The following is a 27,266-nucleotide window of genomic DNA, read 5'->3' as shown; positions in this document are numbered from 1 at the left end:
AAATGTCCCTAAATTAACATCAAGCATAGAATGTTTAAAAATCGTAAAGATGTAAACAAATATTTATTATAAATATGTTTTCTACTTAAAAGTGAAAACACATGCAATTATTATTCGTACGTTCAATTTTAGCAATAAAAACCAGAACGCTCAAGCAGTCAATGACTTATTGACGAAAGTTCTGTTAACTAAATAGAAAGTATTAAAGCAGTTAACGGGCAATCTAGAAGTTTCCAATTTGTTCACTTTTGTCGTTCCGATCATCAAAAATCATTTAGTATGTTATTATTATTTATTCCGCGCTAAACGTTTGAGGTCAGCGCAATCCAACGGATGAGATATTCGTAGCGCGGAGGCGTTTGGTTTAAGATACGCGATTCCTCGCTTAGTGCTTAGTAAAGCGTTGGATTTCGCCGAGGCAAGTGGTTTTAAGTTATTCGTATAGACTACAAGCAGTGAGATGGTCTGGCAAAAAGTGCTTGTGATTGCCGTTTGCGTAACCTTCGCCAACGCCGCGGTAATAAACAATTCCAAGAACGCGACCAATGTGAAAAACAAAGGCGTTTGTACATTAGAAGTGCCGTAAGTTGACAACATTAATAAATTCCGTGAATTTTAATATTATTATTTAATCTAGAACTTTAGATCTCATCCATGAAGACGAAAGAACCGGTGTGATTCCTCAAGGCAACGGTGTAAGTTTTATTTTTATATTTCAAGTTTTGTTAATTTTTGATTGTGAACGTCATCAACCAGACTCGTGCCGGGTACAGCACCATCCGAATTTGTTGCTCCGGCTACAGATTGCAAGACCACAGCGCTTTTCATTGCATCCCTGACTGTGGGGACCTTTGTGATAATGGTAACTGCACCGCTCCTGGCGTGTGTGAGTGCAAGAAAGGATACATCAAGGATAATCAAGGCCGCTGTGTACCTACATGCCCCATTGGTTGCCTGAATGGCGTGTGTAACCTGAACAAGGTGTGTTCCTGCAATAATGGCTACACTCTGGATCCCTCTGGACAAATGTGCCTCCCAGTTTGCCACGGCGGATGCGGAATTGGTGGCGAATGCAAGGCACCGGAAGTATGCGAGTGTAAACCAGGGTATGTTATCTAAGTATTATAAAGGAAGTAATCAAGGCCGCCATTTTGATTCACCATGTTATTTAATTTTCAGTTTTGAGAAGAGCGCACGTGGCATCTGTGAATATCACTGCGACGGAGGCTGTGATGGCGGAGACTGCATCGGCCCCAATAAATGTTCCTGCCGTTCTGGTTATACTCAAATAAAGGGCGTTTGTCAAGCGCAATGCGCAGGCGGGTGTAAAAATGGCGACTGCGTTGGTCCCAACCGTTGCGCTTGCAAACCAGGCTGGACTTTGGATAAAACCGGAACTATTTGCTCTGCTCACTGCGACGACCCATGCCTAAATGGTGAATGCACCGGCCCTAACGAATGCACTTGCAAGACCGGTTACATCCAGGACACCTTCAAGAAAAACCGATGTGTTGCACATTGTCCAGGGGGCTGCGAAAACGGCGTCTGCTCCGGACCCAACTTCTGCATTTGCAACCACGGATTTGTCAAACAATCGAAAACAAGCAACAAATGCGTGCATCGCGAGAGGCGTTCGGCTATGCATTTCGAGCTAATCCCACCTCAATATCATGTTTAACTATACAAAAGTGATTAGGAGTAGATTGAGGAGAGTTGACATCAAAGATAACCCCTTGGCCTCTTTGTACATTTGTCTGGTCGTGTTTACACGACGTTCGTATACGAGAAATAAACTGTTTTTTTTATTCTAAGCACGTTTAGAATTCTATACAGAACAGGTTTTTCCTCCGTTACTCACGCTACTCTGTTAAGTAGTAAACACTAATTAGTACATGTACACTAACTTAAATAGTATGGCCTGTAAAAAACTTACGAAATAATTATTATTCTGAACCCTGTAATGAAAGAAAATAATTTTTACATGAATGAATAAAACTAAGAAAATTTTTAACTGAGATTCCAAAACAGTTTGTACTTACAGTCGGATCACAATCCGCGCAATGCCACGAGTATCCGCGTTTCTTTGGTGTTTTCTTCAATGGAGGTTCTAGACAAGCAAAATGATAGTTCTTCTGACACTCGTCGCATCTGTGGACAAAACAAAATATTAAAACGAAAATAAAATACAATTTTCGGCATTGCGAACTCACTTGACCATATTAGCATTCGATCCATCTTCTTTGCACACATCACAACTACTTGCTGCAATTGCTGTTGTTGTCACAGTCACAGGCGTTACCGACGGTGTCACTGGGAGAAGCGACGACATCGGCATCGGCGGCACGTAGTTACTTTCGTTGTTCACGTAAAAACATTGCGGATTGGAAGTGGATGCCACTTCGCCCGCGGGCAGTGGGATCGGTTTTATCTAATTTTAAACAGATTTAACAAACTATATACAACCATTCGAGTTAGAATAAAATACCTTAATAGTTATCCGTGGATGTGGATTGGGATTCTCAATATCCAAACTCTTCTTCTTCCGTTTCCGCTTGTGCTCCTTCGTGGAGCCGCCCAACTCCGGCGAGTAACGATTGCGATGCTTTTCTCGGCGGCGCTTTTTCGACGATTTCGAGATCACAAGCGGATAAACCTCGGACGTGGTACTGTCCAGCGTGGAGTTGTTGAACGAGCTGGTAATATCCGCGCTCGTATCAATCCCTGGCGAAAACGAATTGTGATGTGGGGGTGTAAGAGTGGGTGTGATTGTAGGAGAAGGATATTTACGCACAGTCAATGTGACAGGACTCACCGGCGTCTCGCTGGGCTCGGGAAGCGGCAAAGGAGCTAGTGGTTCAACGGCAATTGGGTCTTGGGCGTGCGCAGGTGAGGGAGGTGTCGATGAGATGGGTGTGCTTAAAGGTGGTACGACCAACAATGGCGGGGCGGGTGTCACTGGTTTGATCTTAACGATAGGCGTGAATACTTCATCGAGACTGCCTCGACTGTGTCGCCCGCGACTCCGACGAGGTTGCTTTACTTGCTCCACCTCGCTGTCAGAGGTTTTGTCACACTCAGAGCATTGCCAGCCGTAGAGTTTCGATTTTTTCGGTAGGCGTGTAAGCGGAGGATTCAGGCAGTTGAGATGATAATACAGATGACACGTGTCGCATTTCGCCAGCATGTGCTGATCTCGTCGTTGTCGACAGATTCCACACTCGTTTAACTGGATTGGGTCTATTTTTCCATAAAAGTCATGTTTTATTAGTAAATTGGCATAAAATAATAGTAAAATGGTTGCCTACCTTGTTTCGCATGACTACTCAGCACTTTTCCACTCTCGTTTCGGTTTGCTGGAATGTTATTCAAAGGAAACCCAACACCCATTTTTAAAGCTGCTGCAGTAGGCACCATCATAGGCGTTGGCGCCGGCCTTGGCATCGGCGGTTTTCCCAAATCTTCAACATTCGGCAGGCGTGTGTTGGAACAACAACTCAAGATGGCCGAGTGAAATTTGTGGATTGTCTGCTTTAAATTGGCATTTGTTTGTTGTTCATCGGTACTTTCCTTCAGCAACTGATCATATTTCGCTCGCAGCTCGGTTTGTTCACCAAGCAGTACCTTATTATTATCGAGAAGGTGTTCCAGCGAATCTTTCATGCTTTTCAATCTCTCATTCCTATCTAAATAATACGCAACAAACTCCACAGAGAACGCTGGTGGTATGTGCCATTTTTTACGAATATCAACTAGCGCAGCCATTTGCGCTTCTTGCATTTCTAATGAAGGTGTGTCAATACCCATAAGTTCGGCTTTTCGAATCAGTTTTTTACACGCCGAGGCGCTTGTGGTTAAGAGTCTGGGCATTTTTTGAGTTGGAACTATACAGCAATTAAACGTCTTTCATAAAGAAACTATGAAAATGCGAACTTAACTTACCCCAGGGTTGTTGCCTTGTAAGCTTCAATGCCTTGTAATGCATCCGCTTTTTCTGCAGTTTTCTTTGAATCCGCACTTGTTCAGGCGTCTCCGTAAAACCAGCCGCCTCAAACTGCAGCTTACGGAAATGAGTACGCACCTGAATCGCGAGATAGTTACGTTTTCGTTTCTTCACCAAAGTTTTATCCGAGTGAAGTTTACAGTGCGCATAGAAAGGATCCGCTTGATCCACCTCTTCGGTGTGAGCCTCAGATAGAAAACCTTCTCGTTGAGCACTGGACAGTCAAGATTACAATTAAACCAATCAGAAAATAACGAAAATCTAACACCTACCATGTGACATGGAAATAATTACGACACATGCCCGCATCACACCCGATACACACGCCAGTCCGCGCAAATCGGTCTTCGACGCACAAAGAGCACGTCTTCGAACCCCATTTGCTGTATTGCATCTCAAAGAGTGTGACGCTTGACAATTTGTCCACTTCGCCAAACGCCACACCTGGTACATACAGTGCACATACAAGATGTACCCATTTTCCTACATCAGTCTCTTTAAATAAACCGCCTAGAATAGCAACAAATGCAATGTTTTTGTTTCTACTAACAAGATTTATTACACTTTACTCTCACCTGAATTTGGACATAATTCACATACTGGTTTAGTAACGCCCGCTTTGCAAGCATCACAAAACCAAGGAGTCGTCGGGGCTTCCGAATCGGTACTCGCCAAACTATTTGAATCCGAAATACCATAGCAGGCTTCATGTACTGTCACTCCACAACTATCACACTCTGCAATTTCGTTCACTCCATCACTCTGATCACCCAAACAGCCACAACAAATCAAAATATCAGCGTCTTTTTCACTGAACTAAAATTTAATATTACATTAAATTCAATAAAAAATGTGTGTTTTTAATTCTTACTCCAACATTTTGACTGGCTGCCTTTTCAATAATATCTGCAATGGAAAATCCATTACTGTTTGCAGTTAGATTCAAACTTTTCCCAAAGTTTGAAGCATCAGAATCCTCTGCATCATCATCATCAACATCAGATGAACTGTCTAAAATTTTATAAATGTTATTAAGCAGGTAAATTTATTAAAGTTGTGTCTATTTTACCATTGTTAGCATTACTGTCCACTGAATCATCATCGCTTACATCAGGATGATCTTCAATTCTAAAATCTGAGTCATCAGAACTCTCACCCAGATCAAAATCTAAGATCGAAGATTCCACGGGTTTCACACGTCGCTTTTTTGGATCACGCTCAACTGCGGAAAAAGGAATTGTCAATTGATACACAACAAAGCACAGTCTTAAATGCAACAGAAAATATTTGATTAAATAAAGAATGAGGTGCAATAGCGATAAATTACACCAACGACAGTGGGCTGATAACTGAGTGGTCATGTGCAAGACGTACGTGTGGTCATTTTCGGGCCTTTATCACAGAAAAATTCAACATTTGCGTGCCAAATAAATGATGATTTTCAACTCGGCTTCCCTTCGTGCGACATAACCTAAACGTATGGCGTTCACGGAGTCAGAGTCGGAGTACAGCCACGAGTAAAAGTAATGAGTTATTGATTTGAACCGGGAAAAAGTCGCGCTGCACGCGACGGCTTATTCGAGCTTCGCGCGTCGTAGGATGCGTTGGAGAGATCTTTTGAATGGAAGCAATGGACTTACTCGCTGTTTTCGTGATGAAATCGACGTCTTCGGCGTTGTCCAAATGCGAAGCCATCGTCGATACCGAATCGAAGAGGCAGCATGCACTCGCCAGCATCAAGCGCCTCACCACTGGCGATTCGGACGAAGAGTAGTCCTCTGCATGCGGCGTGCGATTGAAATCAAAGGACGCTCTGATGCACTTTGCAAATGTGCGTACGGCGTGAATGGCGATGCAGTGTTTACTTTTCGACAACTTCGATTGCTTGTTTGTTTGTTTGCAAACAATTGATTGAAAAATAAACTGAACAAAATTTCACAGTGTTAATGTATCAATAAAGATTGAAAATTTTAAAATAATAATAGCTACCTATACTTACTCGTGTAGTGGGGAGAAGTACATTTAAAGTTGCGAATGAAATCGGCACAACCTCTCTGCTACTTAGATGCTCTGCAAATCGTGTGTCGATATGCAAAATGTAACGAAAATTGTTTAGCACCTGCGCGTCATCTTTAGAAATCTGTAGTTGTAAATTGTGCCGCTCTGGCGATACTGTTAGTAACCTAACTTTTGCTGGTGACGTAATTATCAACTTATTATTATTCGTTGATGTTATTAGAATATTAATTGATAACACTGACAAATATACTGCGACGAACAAACAAAATTCGACAGCTAATGCACATAGTATCTTTCAAGGACTTGTTATTTCTTAGTAATGCAAACTCAAATATACATTTTGCAGAGGTCGCTAGTGTCGCTTCAAAACGCGCTGTCAAAAATTTTAAACAAAACCTTGTGTGTTGCCTAGCATATCTACGTTAATGACACTAATAAAAAAGTAACATTTTATTTTGATTTGCAATTATAAAAAGACATGACTATTATTGATTTAGGTTTTCTCTTGGGTTTGCCACGTTCACCACCAGAAATTACCAGAACCACTTCAATAAAAGAAACAAAAAAGAAGACAGCCAAAAGCAGTGAAAAATCAAGCGAATCAAAAACCGTAAAGCAAACATCCAAAAAAACTTTGAAAAGGTCAAATGATACAAAATCAGATACCGAAGAACCACCTTTGCCTGAATATGCCATTGAAGTGGGAAATCCCACAGGTTTTTTTCACATTGAGTACAAGTTGTTTCCTGATATGGAATCAGTTCACATCGATGTGCTTCATTGGGACGTGATTTCAAAAGTATGTATTAGCTGTCCAAAAATGTTTATAAAAATTTTATTCTTAATGACTTTAGATTTATTTTGAATCTAAAAACCTCATTTATAAAAATATGATTCGTGAGAATACGATTTGGATTCCAATTATGTTGCAATATAAAATTATGGAGCCATTGGAAGCAGAAACTTTGTTGAAGTTAAAAAACTTTGTGGTAGAAATTGTTATCTCACAAAACACGAAGAAAATGAGCAATGAGTAAATTGCACACAGTCAAATAGTTTTCTATAATAAACTTTAATATTTCAGCGCAAAGAATGAAAAAACAAAAATATTTTATATTAAAAAAGAAGATATTACTAACGAATGCTATGTGGAAGCATTTGAAAATGATCCCTATTCGAAAGAACAAATAGTCAGGCGGTCAATGTTACCACTTATTTCAAAAAAATACGTGCGATTTAGTATGAAACCAATATATTCAATTACGAAACCTCTTGGTAATTAATTTCAAGATGAAAAACGTATTATGTTAATTTTAATACTAATTTATTTTGTAGATGTTAGTTTATTACATTCTCGATTCCAGAAAATTATAAAAAGTTAGAAAAGGCGAAACAATTAATTGTAAACAATATGTCCCTCCTGCTCCTTCACCACTACCAGAAGAATATAATGTGGAACCAGCCGAAAATGATGTTAATAATTACACCTTTGATAATTCAAAACAAAACAAAATAGAAAATAATGATAAAAACGAGAAAAATAATACAAAACCTGGTAGAACCAGTACTAAAAAATCACAAAAAGTAAATAAAAACACTGAGCAAAAAATGAAACAGGAAGGCAAAATCCAAGTCTCCGGAGAATGTTACTTAACTGATGCTGCACTATGCACTTTAAGATTGAATGAGTCAGTTGAAAACATCAGCGATTTCTTCGTTATCTTATCAACATCAAACCTGACAACGCCACAACTGTTGAGTTCACTGCGACCCATCGTTATTAAGTTGAAATCCTTGAGAAACTTTCCGGTCGATTACTTGATCGAACAAAAGTAAGTACTTCGGTAATTTGCAATTAATCAGTTATTATTTTTATGCAAATTGCTTTCAGTCACAAGCAATTAAATACCACTCATAATCATTAAAACGACAGATGTAAAAACAATTAAACAATTAAAGATTAATTTCATTCCCAGTTGTCAATAGAAAAGTACTTAATGTGAAGTACAATCACACTAAATAAACACACCTTTTCTTTATCGATTGGTATTTATTTCTGTACGTGACTAAGAACAGATAAAAAACAAATTGCTAACGAAAATTACGAAAATTGAAGTGTAATGCTTTTATATTCAGACTTTTTCTATAGAGGACAATTTTATGATTATACTAGCTGACCCGGCAAACTTTGTTCCGCCTCGCTTTTCACGTGCAATTTCTTGTTCTTCTTCAGTCCTTTCATTCGCAATCCTAGTTGTATTACGGTTTTGTCGGATAAGATTTGATCGTTTTGGTCGCTGCATGGGAAGCTACGAAGCATCGCACAAAGAAGAGACGGAGAAAACTCGTTTAAAAAAAGTATCCTACACTTACTATGTCCTATTCAAACAAACACATCAACCGGGCAACTTCAACCAACACGTACACACACACGCACGTCTATGCTTAGGGGGAAGCTACGAATCGCACAAAGAGGAGACGTTATTAGTGTGCTCTTTTTCTCCCGTAGGCTAAACCATATAAGCGAATATGTTTGTTTCCTTTTAGTGTCGTTTAGTGTTCTCTAAAAAAGTTTTCACTTCAAAAAGTATCCTAGTAACCTTCTCCAAACAAAAACATCAACCGGTCAACTTCATCCCACACGTACACACATACACACGTCTATGCTTAGGGGGACGCTACGAATTGCACGTCTATGCTTAGGGGGAAGCTACGAAGTGCACAAAGGGCAGATGGAGATAAAGAAAACATTATATTTGTGTGCTCTTTTTTTCCCGTTGGCTAAACCATATAAGCGAATATGTTTGTTTCCTTTTACACTAATTTGGGTTGCGGTTTCCTTTAAAAATGTAACGTTTCACGCACGTCTATGCTTAGGGGGACGCTACGAATCGCACGTCTATGCTTAGGGGGAAGCTATGAATTGCACAAAGGGCAGACGGAGATAATAGAAAACATTATATTTGTGTGCTCTTTTTCTCCCGTAGGCTAAACCATATAAGCGAATATGTTTGTTTCCTTTTAGTGTCGTTTAGTGTTCTCTAAAGGAGTTTTCACTGCAAAAAGTATCCTAGTAACCTTCTCCAAACAAAAATATCAACCGGTCAATTTCAACCCACACGTACACACATACACACGTCTATGCTACGAAGCATCGCACAAAGATTAGACGGGGATAATAGAAAACTTTGTATTTGCGTTCTCTTATTCTCCCGCAAGATAATCCATATACGCAAATATGTTTGTCTCTTTATAGTGTCGTTTAGTGCCCTTTTAAAAAAGTTTTCACTTCAAAAAGTAACCTATTACCTTCTCCTGGCCCTAAGCTACCTCTCCACCAATTTTTAGCTAAATTGGATTAGCCGTTCTTCACTACATAGTATAAAGTAAAGTCGCTTTTTTTCCGGTCCCTTTGTATGCTTAAATCTTTGAAACTACGCAACGGATTTTGATGCCGTTTTTTTTTTAATAGATAGAGTGATTCAAGAGGAAGGTTTACATGTATAATAACATCCATTAAATAGTGGAGAAGTACTGTTATTTTTGAGGTTTCTAATGTGATGTCGTAAAGTTTTCGATTATTCCCGTCTGCTCTTTGTGCGATGCTTCGTAGCTTCCCCCTCCAAGCATAGACGTGCGTATGTGTGTACGTGTGGGTTGAAGTTGACCGGTTGATGTTTTTGTTTGGAGAAGGAAAGTCGCTTTCTCTGTCTGTCTCTTTGTATGCTTAAATCATTGAAACTACGCAACGGATTTTGATGCGGTTTTTTACTTCCGTGCGAAGCCGGGGCAGGTCGCTAGTTAGTTATAAAGGAGTTAACCAACACGACTTTTTTTATATATATATAGATTACGTACAAAATCATTTTTGAAGTGAAAACTTCTTTAAAATCGTTGTGATTTCAAAATTAATGAAACGACACTAAAAAGAGACAAACGTATTCGTTTATATGGTTTAGCCTGCGAGAGAATAAGAGAACACAAATAAACAGTGTTTCCTATTATCTTCGTCTCCTCTTTGTACGATGCTTCGTAGCTTGCCACAAGCCGCTTGATTCCGAATATTTTCGGAATATACTATAATATTATAGGGTAAAAAGCAAAAATGCGATTAAAAGTACTAAAAAGTGACATTTTTCAATTTTGCACATTTTAATTCTTAAGAAAAAATTGCCAAGGGGGGGTGCTTGATAATTTTTATCGACGATTTTCGATAATTAATATCTGTTAAACTAAAAGAGATAACAACCAACAAATACTGATTAAGATTATGAAAGATTGAAAAATTCTCTATCAGATAAAAATATAAAATTTTCAACACTAAAAGATCAAAAAACGCCACTAAAAGTACTAAAAAGGCACATTTTTCAATTTTTGCGCATTTTATTCAATCGCGAATATCTCGTAAACTAAAAGAGATAATTAAGATCGTAGCATCATAATCTACGGACTATTCTCTATAAGATAGGATAGTTAAAACGGAAATCGGAGAGATGATAAAAGATGCTTAATAATTTTTATCGACGATTTTCCATTATTAATATCTCTTAAACTAAAAGAGATAACAACCAAATTGCTGATTATGAAAGTTTGGAAAATTCTCTATTAAACTAGAATATCTTCTTCTTCTTCTTCTTCTTCTTTTGTAGGCATATTGCCTGTTCCTACTTCAGACAGGGTTTAGGTGGTCGCTCCATCTCTTTCGGGGTCTTCCCAGGGATCGCTTTCCCTTGGCGATTTGTCCCTGGCTATTCGGACTATTCTGGTTTCGTCCATCCGTTCTATGTGTTCGTTCCACTCGATTTTGCGTCTTTTGCACCATTGTGTTATGTCTTCTATGTTGTTGCACGCTCTTCTGATGTCTTCGTTCTTTATCCGGTCGAGCAGTGTTTTGCCATCTATGTTTCTTAGTGTCCTCATTTCCGCGGTGGTGAGCAATCTCTGTGTGGTTGTCGTCTCTGCACGCGTTTCTGCCGAGTATGTAAATATGGGCCTGACTACTGCCTTGTAGATGGAAACTTTCGTCTCTGTTCTTAGATGTTTGTTGTCCCAAATCGTGTTCCTTAGGCATCCTGCTATTCTCAGGCCCTTTTCAACTTGCTCTGCTACTTCTTTTTCCACTCCTCCACTGCTGGATATGTTTATACCAAGATATCGGAACTCGCTCACTTGTTGTACGATTTGTCCATCGACTTCAAGTTTGCATCTTATTGGATGTGGTGCGATGACCATGCATTTGGTTTTTTCTGTTGCTATCTCCATGTTGAGGGCTTTGCTGGCAATGTTAAACTGGTGAATCATGCGTTGTAGGTTGTCTTCGCTATCGGAAATTAGCACGGCATCGTCCGCGTAGCACACAACTTTCAGCTCTTTCCCCCCCATCTGGTATCCTTTACAGCGTCGGACTCTTGCAATTATCTCTTCCATGATGAAGTTGAATAGCAGGGGGCTTAGGGAATCGCCTTGTCTTACCCTGTTCCTACTTTTATGGGGTCTGTGCGTTGTTCGGCTATTGCTAGTTGCAGTTCGTTGTTGTTGTAGATGTCCCTTATAGTATTGATGATATCAGATGCGATGTTTCTTTTTCGGAGTATGCTGGTTATGTCTTGGGCTGCACTCTGTCAAACGCTTTCCTTAGGTCCACGAAGGAAAGAAAAGCCGGTTTGTTCCACTCCACGGCTTTTTCCTTCACCTGTCTTATTATGAATATTGCGTCGTTACAGGACCTTCCTTTCCTGAAGCCCTGTTGTTCGTCTGATAGTGTGGTGTGTGCTAATATCTTGTTCGCTAGTAATCGAGTTGTTAGTTTCAGGGTGGTGTTTAGCAGAGCTATTCCTCGATAGTTGGATGGTTCTTGCTTATCTCCTTTCTTAAACATCATTATTAGTGTGCTCAATTTCCATTCAGTTGGTACTCTCTGATGCTTCAGGATGATGTTGATAAGTTTCGTAATTTCGGCCGCGAGCACTTCTTCGCCGTATTTCAGGAGGTCATTGGGTATTCCGTCCGGGCCACTGGCTTTTCTGTTTCTGAGTTTAGCGAGTTCTGTTTCCACCTCAGATATGCTTACTATGGTTGGTTCATCAGGTTGTATGTTGACTGAGATATTAGGTTTCTCCTGGTTTGTGTCCCGGTATAGATGTTTGATGTAGTTTATCCAGGTCTCTTTGTCTATTCCCTTTGCTTGTACCAGTTCTGTGAGCTCTTTTCTCTGGTTTCTTATGGTCTTCCATACTGTCTTTTGGGTTCCATAGAAGTCATGTTCTAGTTGTTTTGAGAAGATCCTCCAGTGTTCGGATTTCGTCTTCCGTACTAACTCGTGCGTTTCTCTGCGGATTTGTTTGTAACTTTCGTATGATTCTTGCGTTCTTTGCGTGAGGTGTTGAATGTGTGCCTGCTTTTTTCCTTGCATTTCATTTTGATTTCCTCGGTGAACCATGGAGTTCTCTTAGCAAAAGGATTCGGTTTCTTGATGGTCTTCCTGCCTAGCGCTTCTTCGGCAGCCTGTTGTATGTTGCTTTTCAGCCTTTCCCATGCCGTATCAACGTTATCTCCTTCTTGTATGTTGTTGTTTGTAACTTTCTCCTTCAGTCTGTTTGCATATAGTTCTCTGGTTGTTTGGTCAGCTAGTCCTTCTGTTTTATTTTTGTGCGCTCTTCGCATGTTTTGCTTGTTTCTTTTGGAGGGATATTAGTCTCAGCTTAAACTAGAATATAAAATAATTAAATATCGTAGGGTAAAAGGTCGAAAAATGTGACTAAAAGTGCTAAAAATTGAAAATTTTCAAATTTTGACGATTTTTTACAATTGCGAATATCTCGTAAACTAAATTATTTTAATTTTATTTTACATTTTTATCGTATTTTAAACTCTTTAATTCTAGATTCTCTTCAGTTTACCTGCAATATAACATACCAAACATAGCAAGACATGAAACCCAGCCAATAATTCTGAAAGACATTAAAGATGGCAAAAAAATTCACGTAAATGAAGCGCATATTTTCTTTGATGTACCTCTCTCAGACTTCTCATCATTTGTAATCGATAATAGACTATTCGTTGAGGTTGGTATTTTAACTTTTAAGTTTGAACAAATATAAATTTTCTTCAATTTATAGTTAATTGGTGTTTATAATGACGAACCAGACCTAACTCCATCATTATTTGGCACACAAAGAAGCGATTTCGTCCGAATTCCCCACGTCCTTCGAAATTAATCTACACCAAACCAAAATCGCTTGTTTTAGCGGTTGCATGTTACGATCTCTCTCTATTTATTTACTCCAGAATGCATTTAGAACTAATCGAACCTCTCAGACATCCGACAAACACAAATTCGCTGAAAATCACAGCACCGCATCAAAATCTACAATTCATGTCGCCGTTGACAATCGAACAGATACATTTGAACTACCACCAAGACCATTACCCATCCCCGCTTGTCGATGCTGTGTTATTCGAAGAAGACACAAACTTACACATTCAAGTTTCTCTTGGTTTCAAACTAGATAAATTCATCGATGATGAATCCAGTGTAAAATACAAACGTCTCCTGCTGATTGTCTACGATCTTTCTATAGCCAACTATTTGATTAGTGATATTCTTTGTTACAATCAACAGTTTCATTCGAGTGTCCTGGTTAAAAACTTGTTTATGTACACAGAGAATATCAAAAACGTTGAAGAAAATGGAAATGAAAGTGAAACAAAGGAACAATTATTGACAGGATTCTGGATTGATAATGGCAACTCTATTATATTATTCCTAGAAGGTTGCAGAGCAAATTATTGCATGGAGATCATGCATTACAAAGTGAAATTCATGAATGAATCGTTATGCAGAGTTTATTATAACTCCGCAACGTATTTCTACAAACGGATTTATGAAAACTTTGTGGCGTTTGGAGGAATTTATAAAATTACACTTAAATATCAACTGCAGAAGATTTTCCAGGTGCAATGGACACATATCAGTAAATGTGTACCCAAACCAGCGTTTGAGGCATTGAAAAAACTGCAATATTTATTGGAAATGCCCTCGTTGAAGGTTATCAGTCAACATGCAGTGTTCCCGACTGTAAATGAGCTGTTAAGTTTCGATATGGAGTTTGGCGTACCACATCTAAATGACAAATTGAATTAAATCATTTTAATTCATTATAAATAGAAAATCTCAAAGAATATAATCAAATAATTTAATTTCCTTGGGTTTATCGTGGTTCTGCTTGCAGAAACCCACCCGAAACGCATTTTGTTGTCCCTGCCCATTCCAATTCAATTTCTTCAATAGATTTATAAGTGGTGTACCATTTAAATTTCCTAACTAGGACTGCAAGTGTAATAGAAACGTCCATCATTGCAAAAGTCACACCTGCAAAAATAAATTAGTATATTTAAAAATATAAACATTTGTTGCAAATTTTGTAACATTACCAAAACAGTTGCGAGGGCCACCTAAAAATGGAATATGAGCATAGCGGTGGCGTTCTTTAACAGCATCATCATTGAATCGCTCCGGATCGAATTTCATGGGATCAGGCCAATATAGTGGTGACCGATGGGTAGTTAAAATACTCAATATAATATGCGTATTTTTGGGAATCACGTGCCCATCAATTTCTATCTCATCGGTTGTGATTCGTGCAACATTACCCACAGGAGGAAAAATTCGCAATGTTTCGTTGATTACTTTCTTTAGGTAAACTAAACGTGAGATATCGTTGTGTTCAACACGTCGGTCTTCACCTAGAATGTCCATCACTTCCTCGTATACTTTTTCCTGCAATTAAAAACGAAATAATATGAAAGCTTCTCTTAACTAAACTAAATCTTCAGTTACGGCAGTCTTACTTGAATATTTGGATGTATCGCCATTGAAAGTAAGGCCATTGATATTGTAAGAGAAGTTGTTTCGAATCCCTGCAACAAAAACGTTCAAATTAAATTTTTAAATTCACAGAAAAGTTGAGCGCATGACATCAACTCCTTTATCAATGTTGTTGTGCATTATACAATAACTCACTGCAACGGTAAATAATGCTGCTTCGTTTAAAATTACTTGATCCGACAACTTCAAACTTAATAAGTGATCCAATATTTTGCGACGTTTAAGTGAGTTTCCTTCCACGGACACTTCAGTTTCTTCGAGTTGATGATAAATTTCCTTCCTCTCATTTATGAACTAAAAACCATTTAATGTTTGCCGTGCTTTTGTAGTATAACACAATAAAACCTACTTTTGGCAATATTTGCTGAAAATACGCCTGGGTATTCTCAATCAGTTTACTTTCCTTTGTCAATTTAAAAATAAAATCCCAGTGGGTGAAAATCTTTATAAATCGTAACACGACATGCGATGTCAGTCTAAAAAAATCCTACCATAAATTATGCATTTTATATTAATACTACCTACATGTTTATATGGTGCAGAAGTTGTTCACTATCTTGGATACGTGTCACTCCAACAAGCACAGCTGTAAGAAGATTGCGTAATATGCATAACTAAATAGACAAGTGATATTTCAATTACTTAAAAACAAGCCCCAGTTGTTTTTTGCTATAGCTGGTGCTGCATCGAACATTTCGTTTGGTTTGCTTCGGAAGAAATCCACCAACTTTTCAGCATATATGTTAACATCTTCAGTGTAACATCCGACCACTCCGTGTTGCATCAAAGGATTCAGCAATTTGCGCCGTTGCCTCCACAGGCCACCGTTTAGCAGTAATAAACTATTTTTAACAACTTCTCCGAAAAATTGTAGATGTATGACTTTTGCTGCGAATGGGGATGTTTGAGTACCACTTCCATGTGATGAGGTTTATAAATCCCTATTAATTTGATGCCCATAAAAAAGATCATTGTGCCACCTTCAGCACATATTCTCTCGAAAAACTCGGGGAGCTCTATGAAACAGAGTTATAAATGTTACAAAAGTTACAAATTTACAAATTATTTACTAGTACCTTTCAATCCTATGTTGCTGTATTTTAAAAAGCCCAAATGTCCTATAAGAGGAACATAAAAAAGCGACTTCAATTTTGGATACTTCCATACTAAATAAAATGAGCGCGCGTTGCATAATGCTACAATTAATAAAGTTAGAAACGCGATGCCGATTGCTAATTGAAGCAACATTTCGATGCTAGTTCACCTAACGCAAGAACTTGCAGGCCAAAACTTTATTGTTTATATACTAACTAGCGACCTGCCCCGGCTTCGCACGGAAGTAAAAAACCGCATCAAAATCCGTTGCGTAGTTTCAATGATTTAAGCATACAAAGAGACAGACAGAGAAAGCGACTTTCCTTCTCCAAACAAAAACATCAACCGGTCAACTTCAACCCACACGTACACACATACACATGTCTATGCTTGGAGGGGGAAGCTACGAAGCATCGCACAAAGAGCAGACGGGAATAATCGAAAACTTTGTATTTACGACATCACATTAGAAACCTCAAAAATAACAGTACCTACTTCTCCACTATTTAATGGATGTTATTATACATACAAACCTTCCTCTTGAATCACTCTATCTATTAAAAAAAACGGCATCAAAATCCGTTGCGTAGTTTCAAATATTTAAGCGAACAAAGGGACCGGAAAAAAAAGCGACTTTACTTTATACTATGTAGTGATGATTATATTTTTGGTGGGGAAATTTAGTGAACAAAGAGGTTTTTTAGTTTTTAATACGCTGGAAAGAGAAAAAATGTTGTAAATAATAAATTTCTTTTTAAGAAACCTTGATTTTGTTTTATTTATATGTTTGTTTACTATGAGTAACATTTTGTATGCATAATATGACCAAATATTTAATTGCTGTAATTTTTCGTATTTTGAAGGTTATGTAAACCAGATTAGGTTAAGAAAAATTTTTGTAGTATTAATTAAACTATTAATTTATTATACAAACTACGTCGCAACGTAACGTAAAGAGCAAACGCAAGCAAACTATGCCAGCAACATTTTAATTTATTGCATCTTACATGATAATTCAACTGCAAACTATAATATTTTGATAATTGTGTCAGTGTTAGTCTGTTCAGTAATTAAAAAATTTAATGGTACGCAAAATTTAAGAACATTTATATTTATATTAATCTACTGACGACGTATTAACAATTTTACAACAAAAAACATAACAATTCCACGTAATTTTTGTTTTAATTAAGTTTTTCGTAGCTCAGCACGTAATGGCACACCTTTAACACATTTTGTAGTAATGGACAACTCCAATTCTATTTCTTCAGGAGATTTATACGAAGTGTAAAACTTAAACTTTCGCACTAAAATTGCAAGCACGATAGTCATATTCATCATTGCAAAAGTTAAACCTATAAAAAAATAAAAACGAATAAAAATTTATTCCAATGTCAAGTAAATTATGCAATAATACCAAAACAATTCCGTGTTCCAGCCAAAAATGGAATAAAACTATAGCGGTGGCGTTGTTTGACAGCATCATCATTGAACCGCTCCGGATCGAATTTCATGGGATCAGGCCAATATAATGGTGACCGATGAGCTGTTAAAATACTCAATATAACCTGCGTATTTTTCGGAATCAGGTGCCCATCAATTTCTACTTCACCAGTGGTAATACGGCCTACATTCGTAACGGAAGGATAAAGGCGTAGTGTTTCATGAATCACTTTTTTCATGTAAACAAAGCGTGAGATATCATTATGTGAGACACTTCGATCTGCACCAATAATTTCCATCACTTCGTTATACACTTTTTCCTATAATTCAAAACAATGCATGATAATTTATAATTACGAGTAAACTAATGAAAGTATATTTTTTTACTTGAATATCCGGATTCATTGCCATTGAAATCAGTGCCATTGATATAGCAAACGCAGTTGTTTCAAATCCCTAAAAGAAATTATTTTTTGTGTAGTTTTTCACTAAAATACTAGAAAGATTTAAAGTGTAAACACTTACAGCGACCAAAAATAAATTCAATTCGTTTAAAATATCGGTTTCCGGTAACTTTAATTTAATTAGATGCTCGATTATCATGCGACGGCCCGTTCTGTTGTCATCAATCGCCGCGTCATTTGCCGTAATGCGTTGATAATCTTCTTTTCTTTTGTAGAAAAACTATAAAAAGAACTATTATTTGATGTTATTATTTTTATAACTCAAATATACATTTCTCATTATTTTATTTCCCAACTCCTCTGCGTGGTGGACAAGTTTTCCTTCTTTTGTCAAATTATAAATAAAATTTAAGTGTTTAGGAACTGCCAGTATACGCAGCATAACACAAGATGTAATTCTACAAATACATTCAAAATTAATAATAATTAATTAATAATTAATTAATTAACATACGTATGAATGCTATAAAATGCGTCTTTTCTATCGTCACTATTGTCAACACCCATAATAACATCTGAAATCAAAAATAAAACAAAATAGAGAAGTTTTATCTAAAAGGCAACACAATTGCCCAGTTATACTAGAGAACTAGAGTATTTGCAATGCTGATATGTTGATTGCATAAGTTCTCCGCACAACTGATCAACAGTGTTACCACTTTTCTTCACTATTTACTTATAAACATGTCCAGATTGTTTTTAGCTATCTTTATACTAGCATCAAACATTTTCCCAGCCCTACTACTGAATTGCTCAGCCAATTTTTCAGCATTTGCGTTAACATCATCAACGAATGATCCAATCACTCCATGTTGCATCAAGGGATTCATTAACTTGCGGCGTGTTCGCCATGCGTGACCATTCAAGCATAGTAAACTATTACCAATAACAGGATCCATAAAATTGTACAAGTAGGGTTTATCCTGTGTATTTGGATGCGTGAGTATCACTTCCAAATGTTCAGGCTTGTAAACTGTTACCATTTTCAAGCCCAAACAATAAACCATCTTGGGAGATTCTGCGCAGGTTCTCTCCACGAAATCATAAATGTCTGGAAAATTAAAATAAACAATTTTTATTTAAATTCTTTCTTTAAGATTTTTGATTATTATCATCTACCCTTCATTCGCATGTAGGAGTATTTTAGGAAACCTAAGTGTCCCAAGAACGGCACATAGGTAAACGACGTCAATTTTGGATATTTCCATGTCAGATAAATGGAATGCGTGTCGCAAGATTTAATAAACGTAGTTAATACTAATAAAACAGCGATAATTACTAGCAGCCACATTTTGTGGATACTAGCTGGGACAGTAAGAGTCTAACTTGTTATATAGTGATGCAGGCTTTAATTAACAAAAATGCGTCACAAATGCGTCTTTTGGGAGGAGATATTTCACAAATAATTTAAATATATACTCATAAAACATAGTAATTTGTTTTTGTGGGTTCAGAAAACATTTGCATATATAATGCTCAATTACATTATTTGAATCAAGAAATTGACGACCGGCTAGTGATTAATTTAAAAAATGATTTACGGGACGTATACAAAACCTTGCAAGGATATAAAAAGAATGTACATTTCAATGCATCGGTGAGTAATTAAATAATTGTGCATCAATTAATGACAGTCTGGGTTTTCAAGGAAGTAATATTTTCACTTTCTTTTAAGTACGTTGTTATTTTAATTTGCATATGTAAAGGAAAAATGTGAGCTGAATTTGTTGTTTTACATGTATGTAAATTAAATAATTGAGTAGTACTTAAATAATGAAGTGGTAATATATTCGCAACATTGTAATTGCTATGAATAACCATAGATTTAAACAAAGTTCTGAAAAATAAGTCGAAAATTGAATTTTCTTACATTTAATACAGAAACGAGAGCATGTTGTGCATGAAACGTAGTTTATAAGTAATAAATTTTACGAAAAAGCAGGTTGATCATGATTAAGATGTTGCTGACCTTCTGTTGTGTTGTTTTGCTGTTTAGTTATAAACAAAATATATTTTTATTAAAAACTACATTGCAGTGCCATCTATAAGTCATTTCAAAAATAATTTTATACATTTTTTGTATGAATTTCGTGGTATGAATAATATCTGAAAACATCCCAAAACATATAATAAAAATATAACAAGAAATAATATTTAAATTATTTTTATTCTTCACTTGCGGCAGATGGCGCCATAGAATACAAAATACCTGCGCGGTATTCCTGCAAAAATACAATTGAAGGTTATATTAAAGGTCGCTTATTTTCAGTTCGGTTATTCTTTAAAAATAGTGCTATACATTTAAAATGTATAACAATTGGAATAACAACTACCCTCCTCCTAACTTTAACTATCCTCCACCTAACGTTCCATACAATTATCCACCGAATTACACTGGTGAATATCCACAAGATCAAATGTTTCAAACTGGATATCCACCTTATCCTGAACCGCCTCCTTATTCATCAAGTGTTCCTCCTCCAGCATATAATTCCAACTATCCTCCACCAAATTATTATCCTGGCCAAGAATTTGCTACTAACTATGAGTCAAATAGTTATCTGCAAGAGGGTCCACAACCACAAACTTCAGGAGCATCTTCATCAAGCAGTTACAAAGATCAGTCTTCACAATCAACAAAAAGAAGATATGAGGATCGATCTAGAAGTGCTGGTGAATCTTCTTCCAGGAATAGATCTTCAAGATCTGATTATTATGACTCAAGAAGAAAAGCACAAGGATCAAGTTCAAGGTAAAATGATTCATTTGTTTATAATAGTTTTAAAATAACAATAATTGATGAGATTAGTTATGAGAGAAATAGGGATTCAAGAGACTATAGAAGAGAAGAAAGATCTTCTTCATATCACAAAGACAAGTATTCTTCTTCAAATAAAGACAGGGATCGATACATGCCAAGAAGTAGAGACTCCAGATCTAGTCTTGATGGGAAAAACAGACCAGGTTACAGCAGAGATACAAGACCACTCAGCAGAGACAGAAAAGATGATAGTTTATTATCTGAAAGAGATAGGATCCTTTGCAAATGGCAGCAGAATTATTGTGAGACCAGCGAACAAGTCAATAAAAAAATACAAGAATTGAGAGAAAACAATGAAGAATTTCTTGAAAAAGAAAACTTGATTTGGACGAGAACGACACCTTCCGATTTATTTTATGAGCGATGTGAAGATAATCCAAAGATTATGAAAGCAACGACACGATTAACAACTTTATGTGATTTATTCGAAGAGAATTTAGTAAAAAGAGCGGAGAAGATCAACGCTGGTAAACCAGAGTACATCCCACCACCAAGGAAAAATCGTGCTAGATTGTGCAAATTGAAATGTATCTCTTTAAATTTAATTTTAAATGTTTCAATTCATTAGTTTATTTACAGTTGAGATGTCAAGTAGTTCTGGTAGTTCATCTGAAGAGGAATTAACCGATGAAGAAGATTGTACCATGGAGGAATTGACACGCAAACAACAACATCCATATAGATTACACCAGGAAATGTGGTATAACGATCCGGGTGAGATGAATGACGGTCCACTGTGTCGCTGTTCGAATAAATCGAAAAAATCCGGAATTCGACACGGAATTTACCCAGGCGAGCAGTTTCTGAACTCGTGTGACACCAACACGAATAACGCGGATAAACTTTATCATTATCGTATAACAATTTCGCCTCCAACCAATTTCCTTATTAAAATACCTACTTTTATTCAGCATGACGGTCATGAGTTTATTTTCGAAGGGTTTTCTATGTTTTCGCATTCGCCTTTAGTCAAACTACCGATTTGTAAAGTAATTCGGTTTAATATTGAGTATACTATTCTATACATCGAAGAAAAGGTGCCTGATTGTTTCACTGTGAGAGAATTGGACTTGTTTCGTAAGTTGATTGCGTTTTATTGAAGAATATGATGTTATTGAATGATTTTGTAGACGATTATTTATTCAAAGAAATTTTGGAGCTTGTTGATTTGGATTTCAAGGCAGCCGGAGATAAAACCGGCTGCTCACAGTTTCACTTCATGCCACGCTTTGTGCGTGATTTACCAGACAATGGTAAAGAGATTTTATGCATGAAGGAAGTCTTGCAGTATTTATATGATAGTTCTGTGCCGTTGATTGAAAGCACAGCATTGAAGGATATGATAAAGATGAGTCAATCGGAGTGGCAAAGTTATGCCGATGAAATTAAGGTAAATTTCATTGTTTTATAAAGTTTTTTTTGCAAAATAATAATATTTGGGGGTTTTCAGGGCATGGTTGTTACATTCCCAGGGAAGAAACCTTGCTCGGTGCGTGTGGACCAATTAGATAGAAACATTGACTTGCAGGAGGAAGGAAATTATAAGTTTCCGGAGATAGTGCACTTTGGCATACGCCCACCGCAATTAAGCTATGCAGGCAATCCAGAGTAAGTATAAATTATGCATTTTAGGTGATAATAAGTTGATTATCTGGGTTCTTTTCGAAAGATATCAAAAAGCATGGCGTGACTATGTTAAATTCCGTCATTTACTGGCAAATATGTCGAAACCAACATACGAAGACAAACGCAAACTAGAAGCCAAGGAAAATAAATTACAAGAGATGCGAACACAGAACAAGATGAAGCGGGATGTGACTGTTGCTGTTTCAGCTGAGGGATTCTATCGCTCGGGGATTATGTGTGATGTTATACAAGTTAGTAAAATACTATATTTACATAATATAGTATTATATGTGTGCTGTATTCTTTTCCAGCACGCAATGTTAATCCCAGTTCTTGTCTGCCATCTTCGTTTTCACAACTCTTTGAATATTCTTGAACAAACATTAGGTTACAAGTTTCAAAACCGCGCACTCTTGCAACTTGCCCTCACGCATCCTTCTTACCGCGAAAATTTCGGTACTAATCCTGATCACGCGAGAAATAGTCTCACAAACTGCGGTATTCGTCAGCCTGAATATGGCGACCGACGTATTCACTACATGAATACCCGTAAACGCGGCATCAACACCCTAATTAATATTATGTCACGTTTCGGGAAACAACACGAAACAGAATCTAATATCACTCATAACGAACGACTTGAATTCTTGGGTGATGCTGTCGTTGAATTTCTTTCATCTATACACTTATTCTACACTTTTCCAAATCTAGAGGAAGGCGGTCTGGCCACTTACAGAGCCGCCATTGTTCAGAATCAACATTTGGCTGTGTTAGCAAGGACTTTAAACCTTGATCAGTATATGCTTTATGCGCACGGTTCGGATTTGTGTCATGATCTTGAACTGAGACACGCAATGGCGAATTGTTTCGAGGCGTTAATGGGCGCTTTGTTCCTCGATGGCGGCATTCAAATCGTTGACAAAGTGTTTTCGGAAACACTATTTAAATCCGATCCAGATTTATTGGACATGTGGGTAAATTACCCACCGCATCCATTACAACAGCAGGAACCCCTGGGCGATCGTGAATGGATACCGAAATTTGATCTCTTACAAAAACTAACCAACTTTGAGGACAGCATCGGCGTTGAATTTAAACATATTCGCTTACTTGCGCGTGCATTCACCGACAGAAGCGTGGGTTTTACAAATCTAACCCTGGGATCTAATCAGAGGCTTGAGTTCTTGGGCGATACCGTTTTACAACTTATTGCTTCCGAATACTTGTACAAATTCTTCCCCGAACATCACGAAGGGCATTTATCCGTAAGTTTTCCAAACGATCGAAAAACTTTTCATTTAATTCGGTTTTAATGGCCTGCAGTTGTTGAGAAGTTCACTAGTCAACAATAGAACGCAGGCGGTGGTGTGCGATGACCTGGGGATGTCGAGCTATGCGGTATACAACAATCCAAAAGCGGATCTAAAGACAAAGGACCGTGCGGATTTACTGGAGGCTTTTATTGGTGCTTTGTATGTGGACCAGGGACTGCTCGCGTGTGAAGTCTTCTGCCAGGTAACGTTGTTCCCGCGTTTACAGGACTTCATCATGAATCAGGATTGGAACGATCCAAAATCAAAGTTGCAACAATGTTGTCTTACTTTGAGGACCATGGATGGCGGAGAACCGGATATTCCTGTGTACAAGTATATAATCAAAAAGTTTGCGTTTTTATAGAAAAAACATAATTTTTGCAATAATTTCAGAGTTATTGAGTGTAAAGGACCAACTAACACACGAGTGTACACAGTGGCGGTGTATTTTCGAGGTCGTCGACTGGCTAGTGCAGTAGGTCACAGTATTCAGCAAGCAGAAATGAATGCGGCTAAGAAAGCTCTTGAAATATCACATGGTACATTGTTACAGATTTGTTTGAGGAATGTTTTGAATTTGAATTTGTATTTGTGTGTGTTTTGCAGATTTATTCCCGCAGTTGGATCATCAAAAGCGTGTGATTGCCAAAAGTATGAAGAAGCAAAAGCCGGATAGTAAGCGTTCTAGATCTCGTAGCAAATCGCCCACGGATATTATGAACCCTAAGTCACCGACGAGTTACTCCAAGCATCGATTCAAGGAGGATTCGCCGGAGAGTTCTACGTCACCTTCCAATGACAGTTAGAGCGACATTTTAGTTTAAAACTGTGTACGATTTATGCAAATTTTAATTTGGGGAGGAATTAATTGTTGATTGAATGATGGATGGCCATAAAAATATGAAGGTATAAAAATAGTGCATAGAAATAAAAAAGCAATTAATTCAAGAGGCTAATTGTTTCGATTAGTGCGGCAGTAGTTGGTCGGCGTAATGAAGCGCGAAGCGTGGTTTGGCCGAGGCTGCGTGGCCAACAGGTGCAGCGGCTGTGGCAGCGGCGGCGGGTTCTAAATAGATCGACCGGAATGGCGGCCGGGGCGGCGCGCGCGCGCCGACTATTGATTCCCGCAGCGGCGGCGGCGGCGGCCGCGGTCCGCGCCAGCGCCAGTTCGTGCCGGCGCGCCGCAGCCCTCGCATGCGACCGCACCGCCGCTCGCGGAGATCCCCCTGCACAGCCGAAGCGCGCGCGCGTGTGTTGGGTGAACGGGAGTGGATGCCTCGACCGACGTTGGAGGCGCCCGGCAGCGCGGTATGACGAGCGAAGACGCGGCCACCGAGCCGCCGTCGCTATCGGACGCCGCGTTCAACGCCACCGTCGGCGACCCGTGCCTCGTCGTGCGGAAGTACTGGTGCTTTCTGCTGTCCAGCATCTGCACGTTCCTAGCGGGCCTGCTCATCGTGCTGATATGGCGCGCCTTCGCGTTCCTCTGCTGCGCGAAGGAGGCGGAATATGGGCCCAACGACCCCAAGCAGAAGGAGCAGAAGGCCGCGCGCGGCAAGCAGGAGTTCGAGGGCACGTTCATGACGGAGGCCAAGGATTGGGCGGGAGAACTTATCTCGGGCCAGACCACCACCGGCCGCATCCTGGTAGGCACCGGCAGAAGCCACTCACTTCACCGACACACTTTCCACCCTCTACGCCATGCAAGAGGGCGTAACCTGACCAAGGGATTAACCCCCGTCCAACGCAGCATCCGCGGCGCGTGAATTTCCGTGAATTTTCTTTATCCCCCGAGTCACGGCTGCTGCGTGCTCCGCAAACTTCACCCTACTTTCGATTGATACGCTGGCCTTTGTGTCAGTGCCCGCGTTCCCCACATTCCAAACAACCCTCAACATTTCAACCCTCGCGCATTTGCCCCAATTCCGCGCGTTGCGGTGTGTTTTTGTTCGTTGTTTCGATTTTATCGCATCCTGCGAGGCACGCGCTGTTGGAAACGATAACGACTTTAATTAACATTTTCTATTTGCATTGTATTCTTTTGCGTCGACGCTAGACTGCGACGTGATGCGATGCATGTTTCACGCGTGTTTATCTCCTCGACACACGGCGCAAACAACGGGCGAATTTGACTAAAAATAAGTCGCCAGCATTAGAAATGTCCTGATCGCTCGGCGGCGATGTGCGCGTGTCGCATTCTGTCGCCGTGATACACGCTAACAATTTATATTTACACAACATTTACGCGAAGGTGCGTCGCCGGACGAACTTATTTTCGTGTGTACGAACGCCAGTGGCGCTAAATTGCGCATAACGTGTTTATTAGGTAGAAATTGAAATAATTTAGGTCAAATTTTGACTAAACTAACAAAATTTGTCAAGCACAAGACCGTGAAATGATTTTTTGCATCAGTTGCATACGAATAATATTGTCGACATGATAAATTCAGAGATTCCAATGTATTTTTTCGTATGCCATTGTAATCGAACAAAGCTTCCGCACTGACATTCGCGTTCGCATCGAAAACAATGAAATTCGCTCCGAATATAAACAAGCTCAGCGTCGCATTGCACCACCCGGGAGCGTATTGCTAATAAAGCCTTTATTGAGTGATTGCTGCGGTTAAACGTAAACATTTCCAGGACTGTTCAATAATAGCGCGCGTGCACATACAATGAAATTCTGCGCTTATATTAAACTCCCGCATAGCTCGCATTTACTGCTGCAATTTTACTTCTTCTTTTCTACATTCCAGCGCAGTCGTGCTGCTTGTTTTTGTTTGCATTGCGTTACGGCTTCCGTGTCGAGCGAAATATAAATACGCGTCATATTTTCGGAGCTTTATGCTGCGATTAATCATTTTAAGCAGCTCTTGAAATGTGCACTCTTCGTACGCCCAACTATTGTAAATATTTGCTCGATACATCATCGAGTCCATAATATAAAGTAATGATAAAGGATTAATTTCCCTTGGGAAGCCAACAAGTTTCGGATTTTTATCATGATCAGATGATTTCTAAACAGTAAATCTCTTTGTGCACTTATTGTGCTTTGAAAGCTCACTCAGCAGCATCAAAACACGACTTAAACATGTCATCAACGACACGTTTCTTAATTTATCCACCGTTTTACTTAGAGATTCAAAACTCCAGAGTTTTAAGCTGTAGTGTCTTCTTAGTTGATTTAATTGTGCATTTTTGGAATGCGTTGTTTATTTTTAGTTCTTCGGCGCTGATCATTGTACTAGTTGTAGAGTTCTACGCGCGGCGGCGGCGGCTTTTTGTGCCGCGAGTTTTGAGCGGTGGATAAAAGCACACGCTTCGAGAATGTCTTTGAACTTTTCGTGGCCGGGTGTTCTTCGAAGCTCACAGGCGCGCGCTTTACGAGGTCATAACTTTTATTGGATTCCGCTGCGGCCCGCGGGGACTGCATCGACGCGCATCTTGCGCATCCACCATTCGTTTTTTATGTTTCACCTTAAACACAATTGGAGGTGACCTACGAAAAGTAAAAAATTACAATTTACAATTACATTCAATATAGATGCAATCATCAATAATTCTATTTGTATATTGTCCACAGCTGTGGCTGAGACTT

The 27,266-nt window shown here is 38.6% G+C and overlaps 5 protein-coding genes and 1 long non-coding RNA gene across 11 annotated transcripts in view; 4 read left to right on the top strand and 2 right to left on the bottom strand.

The window, feature by feature from the left end:
* Positions 1 to 324: 324 nt before the first annotated feature.
* Positions 325 to 2,017, top strand: LOC135790651 (epidermal growth factor-like protein). The gene is made up of 4 exons (XM_065300929.1): positions 325 to 582; positions 638 to 695; positions 757 to 1,106; positions 1,180 to 2,017. The coding sequence occupies exons 1-4, from the start codon at positions 461 to 463 to the stop codon at positions 1,676 to 1,678; spliced, it is 1,029 nt and encodes a 342-aa protein (XP_065157001.1). The 5' UTR covers positions 325 to 460; the 3' UTR covers positions 1,679 to 2,017.
* On the bottom strand, positions 1,781 to 6,272 carry LOC135790646 (PHD finger protein 14-like). 2 transcript variants are annotated; one of them, XM_065300923.1, is made up of 12 exons: positions 6,000 to 6,272; positions 5,641 to 5,923; positions 5,070 to 5,222; positions 4,872 to 5,011; positions 4,576 to 4,816; positions 4,273 to 4,510; positions 3,940 to 4,214; positions 3,306 to 3,881; positions 2,486 to 3,237; positions 2,211 to 2,428; positions 2,040 to 2,148; positions 1,781 to 1,955 (listed from the first exon to the last, which is right to left on the bottom strand). In XM_065300923.1, exons 2-12 carry the CDS (start codon positions 5,735 to 5,737, stop codon positions 1,944 to 1,946), a joined length of 2,811 nt encoding a protein of 936 aa, XP_065156995.1. In that variant the 5' UTR covers positions 5,738 to 5,923; positions 6,000 to 6,272; the 3' UTR covers positions 1,781 to 1,943. The 2 variants fall into 2 exon arrangements, with proteins under 2 accessions (XP_065156995.1, XP_065156996.1); XM_065300924.1 differs by lacking the exons at positions 5,641 to 5,923; positions 6,000 to 6,272 and adding an exon at positions 5,375 to 5,614.
* A 75-nt stretch (positions 6,273 to 6,347) lies between these two features.
* LOC135790652 (uncharacterized) lies at positions 6,348 to 13,347 on the top strand. 4 transcript variants are annotated; one of them, XR_010547846.1, is made up of 7 exons: positions 6,348 to 6,461; positions 6,517 to 6,818; positions 6,874 to 7,052; positions 7,104 to 7,294; positions 7,355 to 7,851; positions 12,903 to 13,083; positions 13,138 to 13,309. It is a non-coding gene; the product is annotated as an uncharacterized lncRNA (long non-coding RNA). The 4 variants fall into 4 exon arrangements; XR_010547845.1 differs by lacking the exon at positions 6,348 to 6,461 and adding an exon at positions 13,337 to 13,347 and having other exon boundaries at positions 6,468 to 6,818; positions 13,138 to 13,275; XR_010547844.1 differs by lacking the exon at positions 6,348 to 6,461 and having other exon boundaries at positions 6,468 to 6,818.
* Positions 13,348 to 13,846: 499 nt separating this feature from the next.
* LOC135790807 (cytochrome P450 4c21-like) lies at positions 13,847 to 19,238 on the bottom strand. The gene is made up of 15 exons (XM_065301085.1): positions 19,028 to 19,238; positions 18,585 to 18,959; positions 18,363 to 18,423; positions 18,180 to 18,306; positions 17,970 to 18,128; positions 17,832 to 17,900; positions 17,419 to 17,764; positions 17,192 to 17,356; positions 15,549 to 15,833; positions 15,432 to 15,492; positions 15,256 to 15,382; positions 15,042 to 15,200; positions 14,870 to 14,938; positions 14,453 to 14,798; positions 13,847 to 14,390 (listed from the first exon to the last, which is right to left on the bottom strand). The coding sequence occupies exons 1-15, from the start codon at positions 19,197 to 19,199 to the stop codon at positions 14,230 to 14,232; spliced, it is 2,682 nt and encodes an 893-aa protein (XP_065157157.1). The 5' UTR covers positions 19,200 to 19,238; the 3' UTR covers positions 13,847 to 14,229.
* Positions 19,239 to 19,981: 743 nt separating this feature from the next.
* On the top strand, positions 19,982 to 24,656 carry drosha (ribonuclease 3 drosha). 2 transcript variants are annotated; one of them, XR_010547822.1, is made up of 11 exons: positions 19,982 to 20,660; positions 20,718 to 21,256; positions 21,309 to 21,806; positions 21,860 to 22,119; positions 22,180 to 22,337; positions 22,399 to 22,606; positions 22,667 to 23,620; positions 23,679 to 24,001; positions 24,062 to 24,207; positions 24,275 to 24,574; positions 24,638 to 24,656. XR_010547822.1 is itself a non-coding variant. In XM_065300822.1 (10 exons), exons 1-10 carry the CDS (start codon positions 20,215 to 20,217, stop codon positions 24,472 to 24,474), a joined length of 3,732 nt encoding a protein of 1,243 aa, XP_065156894.1. In that variant the 5' UTR covers positions 19,982 to 20,214; the 3' UTR covers positions 24,475 to 24,616. The 2 variants fall into 2 exon arrangements, 1 of the variants encoding a protein (XP_065156894.1); XM_065300822.1 differs by lacking the exon at positions 24,638 to 24,656 and having other exon boundaries at positions 24,275 to 24,616.
* A 177-nt stretch (positions 24,657 to 24,833) lies between these two features.
* Positions 24,834 to 27,266, top strand: part of slo (calcium-activated potassium channel slo) — a 39,343-nt gene continuing 36,910 nt past the window's right edge. Inside the window, exon 1 of the mRNA XM_065300270.1 lies at positions 24,834 to 25,314. Coding sequence (XP_065156342.1) covers positions 24,979 to 25,314 — 336 coding nt within the window. The 5' untranslated portion in view covers positions 24,834 to 24,978. The remainder of the gene's footprint in view (positions 25,315 to 27,266) is intronic.

The sequence above is a fragment of the Atheta coriaria genome, unplaced genomic scaffold, assembly GCF_025399875.1.
Source record: "Atheta coriaria isolate IRGN ID8LTWV9N9 unplaced genomic scaffold, Caltech_Dcor_3.1 hic_scaffold_4_pilon, whole genome shotgun sequence".
Taxonomy (NCBI): Eukaryota; Metazoa; Arthropoda; class Insecta; order Coleoptera; family Staphylinidae; genus Dalotia; species Dalotia coriaria.
This window is presented reverse-complemented; position numbering and strand designations above follow the sequence as displayed.

What these genes read in the sequence shown, in the direction of transcription:
- LOC135790651 (XM_065300929.1), top strand. Translation starts at nt 461, where the DNA reads ATGGTCTGGCAAAAAGTGCTTGTGATTGCCGTTTGCGTAACCTTCGCC. An exon ending in GTTTGTACATTAGAAGTGCC is followed by an intron (nt 583 to 637) that starts GTAAGTTGACAA and finishes TATTTAATCTAG; the next exon opens with AACTTTAGATCTCATCCATG. An exon ending in GTATGCGAGTGTAAACCAGG is followed by an intron (nt 1,107 to 1,179) that starts GTATGTTATCTA and finishes TTTAATTTTCAG; the next exon opens with TTTTGAGAAGAGCGCACGTG.
- LOC135790646 (XM_065300923.1), bottom strand. Translation starts at nt 5,737, where the DNA reads ATGCTGGCGAGTGCATGCTGCCTCTTCGATTCGGTATCGACGATGGCT. An exon ending in GGACAGTAATGCTAACAATG is followed by an intron (nt 5,012 to 5,069) that starts GTAAAATAGACA and finishes ATAAAATTTTAG; the next exon opens with ACAGTTCATCTGATGTTGAT. An exon ending in GAGTAGTCATGCGAAACAAG is followed by an intron (nt 3,238 to 3,305) that starts GTAGGCAACCAT and finishes ATGGAAAAATAG; the next exon opens with ACCCAATCCAGTTAAACGAG.
- LOC135790807 (XM_065301085.1), bottom strand. Translation starts at nt 19,199, where the DNA reads ATGTGGCTGCTAGTAATTATCGCTGTTTTATTAGTATTAACTACGTTT. An exon ending in TGGAACACGGAATTGTTTTG is followed by an intron (nt 17,357 to 17,418) that starts GTATTATTGCAT and finishes ATTTTTTTATAG; the next exon opens with GTTTAACTTTTGCAATGATG. An exon ending in CAGCATTATTTACCGTTGCA is followed by an intron (nt 14,939 to 15,041) that starts GTGAGTTATTGT and finishes TTTTTGTTGCAG; the next exon opens with GGATTCGAAACAACTTCTCT.
- drosha (XM_065300822.1), top strand. Translation starts at nt 20,215, where the DNA reads ATGTATAACAATTGGAATAACAACTACCCTCCTCCTAACTTTAACTAT. An exon ending in AGCTATGCAGGCAATCCAGA is followed by an intron (nt 22,338 to 22,398) that starts GTAAGTATAAAT and finishes TCTTTTCGAAAG; the next exon opens with ATATCAAAAAGCATGGCGTG. An exon ending in TTATGTGTGATGTTATACAA is followed by an intron (nt 22,607 to 22,666) that starts GTTAGTAAAATA and finishes ATTCTTTTCCAG; the next exon opens with CACGCAATGTTAATCCCAGT.